The 6,000-nt window shown below is 36.4% G+C and overlaps 1 protein-coding gene across 1 annotated transcript in view; it reads left to right on the top strand.

The window, feature by feature from the left end:
• CFAP46 (cilia and flagella associated protein 46) overlaps nt 1-1,082 on the top strand; it is a 149,352-nt gene extending 148,270 nt beyond the window's left edge. Inside the window, exon 59 of the mRNA XM_077822155.1 lies at nt 946-1,082. Within this exon, the coding sequence (XP_077678281.1) occupies nt 946-1,082 (137 nt within the window). The remainder of the gene's footprint in view (nt 1-945) is intronic.
• The last annotated feature ends 4,918 nt before the right edge of the window (nt 1,083-6,000 follow it).

The raw sequence follows: 6,000 nt of genomic DNA on the forward strand, positions 1-6,000 counted from the left end.
TTGCAGGCAGAGGGCCTTAGTTAATATTGAATTAATAACATATTATGTTTAAAGGGGGTGTTTTGCTGGTATAAGTGCAGTCTAACAGATGAGAATTAAAGCTAAGGTCCTGACTACATGTGCTGACATTCAGTGGCAATTTTTGGAAAAGTTAGGGGTACCAAGGCCAGTAATATGACCAAAATCTAATCTGGGTAATTACATTTTGCCTATGTAAAATTTCCTGTTTGGTAGCTTTACCACAGTTAGCCAAAATCCTCACCAACATAGTGTGATTATTTCCCATGAAGTCTGACTGGTATAAAATTTCATTTGTCCAAGCAGTGCTAAGAGCATGACAAACATGAAATATACTCATTAATTTTACATTTTACAGCAAGTAGTAAATTACAGTGATGTGGCTGCAGATCATGGCACAATCTCTACAAATACAAAATAAGTTCAGCCTGCTTGGTAGAAGGTAGCTACTAGAAATTCTTCTCCGTACAGGGTAATTTATAGAGGAATTTCCACCTGCTGGCTTTGGGGGAGACCCCCACAGGGGCAGTCCTGGACTTATCTGTCTATTGGTTTTTACTAACATAGCATCATAAATCATATTCCATTTACAAAGTTGTGTAGAAGTTGCCAAAGTTAAGGCTTCTGCCTGTAAAGTACAATAAAATAACGCAATTGTTTTTGGTGAAAAGCCAACAAAATCCTCACTTTGCTGACTTATTGTAGTAATGATTTGGGGTAGTGGGAAGACTAAAATCATAAGTATTGTCTGAGTTCTCTCTGTTCTGTACTCAAATGTCCTTAGTGTGTATTGATCATAATTTCAATGTAAAACAGAGGAATGCAAAAATACTAGAATATTTAAGCAAACAGAAGGCAAAAATACTATATTGTAAAATATTCTAATAGGTATAATTGTAAATAACAGTTTTTTTGAATATTTTCTAGTGGAAGAGAATTCTAAGAATTCTTCTAGTGATGAAATCGAAAACCAGATCATTCCCAATCAGTCAAACCTTCCTGCAATTCAGCCTTCTTCTTTCAATTGTGTATTATATGGGCTGCCCAACATAATTGTTACGTGAACTCATATCAGGTTTCTATATGTAAATAGGAATACGTGATATTGGCCTTATCTTGAAAGCTAGCATTTAGTCAGTCATCTTAAGTACTTTTTGTGTAGACTAATAAGAATTGAGTTTAAGAATATGCAAAGCGTGTTAGCTAATTTACTTTGTTTTAGATCTGTGTACTGATATTAAAGTATCAAAGAAGGTTTTCATCAGAGCTTTCTGTTATTGAAAATATGTAGTTCTCTGTGCTCTTCTGTTGTTGATTAAAGTCTTTAAAACCAATCTTGGATTTCTGCTTGTGATTACTCCATTATTTACCTCCTGCTTAAAAAAGAGCAAACATACTGGTTTTCATGTCACAAACTTGTGCGATGAGACTCAAAAGTACTTTTTAATTGACTAACTTTCCTTTGAATAATTTATAACAGCATTGACGAAGTTCTCAAATCTCTCCTGTGGTTCACAAAATTCCAGAAAACTCATTTGCAATCAACTATGTTGTGTTGAGCAAAAATAAGGTATATTTTCCACGTCTTTTTGCATTACTTGCTCTGCATTCACCTACAATAGTATAAATAGTGATTGGATTTTCCAGGGCCACACACTGATGTGGGAAGGGAGCTCAGCAATGGGAGCCCAGCAATGGGAGCCCAACAATGGGAAAGGCCAGCCTCTTACCAGCACTCCTGATCTTGTCACGCCTTTACTATATTGCTGACAATGCTTTGTCCTACAGTCACAGCCTAGAGAACACAAGATTTGGGCACATTCTAAAGCCAGTGATGTGGCAGCAATTATAGAAGTACTCAATGGGGTTTTGTACAGGTACAAGTCACTAAAATTCCTTTCCCCTATCCTACTTAGTAGATTGTGCCCCATTTTAGGGGACCATGTATATTACTTAACCTTTTCTCTCCTGTATTACTTTAACAGTGAACATCAAAAAAAAAAGCTTGACACCCAGACAGACCATTTAATGTCCATGGAACCTGACTGAAAATTTTTCTAGGGTGTCCTATTATGAGGTAATTGATCTTTTCCCTAGTGTATAGCAGTAAACATGGATAAGATGTGCTGGCCTCCAAAATAAATGAAATAAAATAAAATTAATTAACTAACTAACTAATAAGGGAGTATAAATTATGTGTCCTACACTACCTAAAATAGGGATGTAATATTTAATTGGTGCTGTCTGTTCATAGGTTTCATTGATAATATAAAAGCATCTTTTATGTAGAACTACTAAATTAACCACATTCCGAAATAATTGTAAATAGGCAGATTTCGTTTGCCTTATGCTTAGTCAGTCACCGGTGGAAGTTTTTATAACCTTTTTTGTACCAATAGTAATAAATGCAAAATAATTTAGAACTTAGTGAAAATATAAAGCTTTGATCATCATTTCAAACAAAAAAGTTTTAAAATACTCTTTTTTCCCAGCAAGGCAGCCAAGCCTGTTCCCTGTGATAAATTGTTTGTACTCACTTTTAAGGCATTAAAATGTCACTAAAAAGATACTGTTCCTGGCTACCATACTGTGCTAACGTTAATTAGAGTCTGATAGAGCTTTAAAGATTTGTAGCACATTATTATAAAATCACGACATGCAAAACATCTTTTTTGTTCACACAAGAATATCAATAAATTCTTCTCCACTACCAGAGGTTTATCAGATAACTTTATATGACCTGTAACTTCAACATCAAATTATTTGTTATAAAACACACAATGCTTTTTAACAAATGTATTCCATTTAAATTGAATTTTCTTCTCTAGTTAAACATTTGACTCAGTCACATTTTGTAAATGTATTGTCTTGCTTTCATCTAGGCTTTTGAGAACATGCCAAAATTAAACCAGGCAGTGTTGGCATATAACGTTTTAAGTTATCAATGTTAAAACATAGGACTGATTCAGCAGAATAAGTTTGCTCTTCAGTCTTCTGTACTTTTCGAGATTCAGACAGCCACAGCAGATGGCCATATTTAGCATGGAATCCCACTTAATTATTCCCCATTTCCCATAGTCTTGCACACTCAGAAAAATCTGCTCCCCATTGGCAAGTGTAGCTGTCCAGGAGACAGAAAGCTCCCAACCTCCTATGCTCTTTTATTCCTGAGTCTCAGAAACACGAATTCTCTCTCCCATGGGCATGCATGTCCTAGGAGATAATCCAGGTATCTAAATGCAGCTACTCTTGCCCTGTCACAGTTAAATATGTAATGGCTATCTTCTTTTTGAGTGTGTGTGGATTGTTTCTGTTTTGTTTTGCATGTTTTAAATATTTAATAAAATATACATGCAGTTAAAGGTCAGGGACTCCTTACTTGATTGAGGGATGCCTAGGAGCCCTGTACACTTTCAGTTACTGTTGTGGTCCACTGGGTGTCTTTTACCCCAGTTAGCTGTAATGTTGAAGGGAATTTCTCCCTTTTTCTTCAGTTGCTCTTTTTTGATGCCTCAAGAGGGGGCAGGAGTGAGGGGGATATGGTAATCAGGAAATAATCGTTGGGCATTGTAGCCCCTGTATTGCTTCTCATGGATGATATGCAGAATGAACCTGTCATCCAGAGAAGAGTCCAGAGTTTCGGTTATTCGTTCCTTACTGACAACCATTCAGTCAAAAAACTCATAAGACCCCTGCGCTTGTAATATGATGTCAGAACACACCTCAGGCTTTCATGAGTCCCCCAGCGGCATTCTTCAGTTGTTTCTGTGACAATCAGGATGGTAAATCTATCTTTGGGAGTTGGGCGGGGGGCAACATAAAGGCTGAGATTTTCAAAGCTATGTGACTATGTCCCCTGAACTCCTTCGAAAATATACACCAAAATGTAGTAGCCTCTGTGGGACCGAGAGGCCTGTGGTGTGTGTGTATGTGTGTGTGTTTCAGTAAATACAGAAGCTAATTTCCTTTGGATTGTGCCCTTTGAAGGATACTCTTGTAATGATTCGGTTACACCCTAAAATTGTGGAAACTAATGGTAAAGCTCTGCTAACAGAAAGAGAATTATCAGGTAAGAAATTTCTCAAACTCTCTAAGCCTCTCCAAAATCCTCATGCAAGCCCTGTGCATAGTAGAGTAATCATGGCAGACCATTAATCTTTGCTGTGGGTGGAAGCCCAACGAAAAATGCAAAGGTCAGCTCTGCAATTCACTTCCTCTTACAGATCATTAGTGGAGGTGCTACATAAAACCAAATGTAATACCAATCCCTGTGGTACCCCAATAGACACTACCCTTCATCTTGATACATTGCATTATCCTGGTAGCAGCCTGCATTATCCTCTTTTCAGCCCAAGTGAATGTTCATATCCAAGCCCATTTGAATTGCTGCTTTACAAAATTTTGCGTGAAGATCTATTAAATGCTTTACTAAAATCATAATCTGCTGCATTCCGTTTACCCACCAGTTTTGTAATTCTGTTCTTAAAATGCCAAGGTTTTTCTATAGACTTTCTTCCTAAAACCCATCTTGCTTGTAGCTCATGGTTCCATAATCCTCTAGGTGTTTACCTATGTTTTTAACATGATTTTTTTTCCCCACTAATTTACTCAGTATAGAAATTGAAGTTACAGGAGTGTAACTGCCAGGGTTACACTTTTCTTTATTGTAGTTTTGGATTACATTTGCCTTATTCCAGTCTTGCAATATTTCCCCAGTGGCCATGATTTTTCAAAAATAGTTGGTGGTACACTCAGTTCATTAACTAATTCTCTTTTTACCTACAGTGCATATCATCCAGACCACCTTAATTGTGTATGTTCAGAATTTCTCAGTACTCCTTTATCTGCGCCTTATCTACAGTTACTTTTAGAGCCTTCCTTCCTTACCAATTTTTCAATCTTCTTTCTCTCCCTTTCCACTTAGGCTTTTTAAAATGTATTCAGCTTCAGTCATTTTTGAATTACCATTAATGTTATCATCCTCATTTTATTAATGTATCTGTTTATCCCTATTTCTCCTTATCCTCTGATATATTTCTTAAAAACCTTTCTTATTTCCCTTGATCCCTTTAGCCAGCGGTAACTTTTTTTCTTGTAAGCTTTAACTAAGTATTCTTGCAACTTTTTTTTTCCCCAGGACAGGATGTTTTTTAGCCTCAGATCTTTGAGCAGTTTGAATCCACATTAGCCACTCCATTGTTTGGCATTTTTCTTTTTGAAAGGAACTCGACCCTGCTAGGCCTGAATTTTGATATGTTTTAGGCTTTCCCAGCTCTCTTCCACCATGATTGATTTTAATAATACTTACTATTTTAATTTCACAAAGTTTGCTTTTCTGAAATCTAATGTTCATTCTGGGAACCCATGGTCTCCAATACTGAATTTAAGTTACTCATCGTGTTCACTGGTTGCATCTTTCTCAGTATATCTTGTTCTCAGTCAGTTCTTCCCAATCTGTATGAAATAATTCAACAATATCTCCTCTGTTTCAAGTCTGTGCTTTCTGAACCAAGAGTTTTTTCCTTTATTTATGTTTACTTTATCTTAACAAAGGAGCCTCTTCAATGCATGTTCGGCTACATTTGCCAGCACCCATACAGATAATTTAAATTCCCCGTGAGTACAGTGTTTGGTAACCTGGAGTACCTAAGTGGCCTGTAGCAGATATCCACAGGTATTTCTCTCTTGAATTCTCACCGAGAGAATTTACCCACATCTTTCTTCATCACATTATTTATTGTCAAATTGTAGTTTGTTGACATTGTAAATATTTTTGACATATGGTGCCACTCACTCACTTTTTCTTCTCTTATCTCTATAATGGATAATAAAAGGGCTTGAAAAAGAGAGTACTCTTTTTTTAATTGTAAATCAACAATCCTTTCCTATTTTGCTACGTATGTCTTAATGAACTTACTGCATTAACTTTAGTATGCTTGAAGTACCAGCTTTCCAGACTTATGACAGGGCCAGAAAAGTTTC

This window comes from Eretmochelys imbricata, chromosome 7 (assembly GCF_965152235.1).
Source record: "Eretmochelys imbricata isolate rEreImb1 chromosome 7, rEreImb1.hap1, whole genome shotgun sequence".
Lineage (NCBI taxonomy): Eukaryota > Metazoa > Chordata > Testudines > Cheloniidae > Eretmochelys > Eretmochelys imbricata.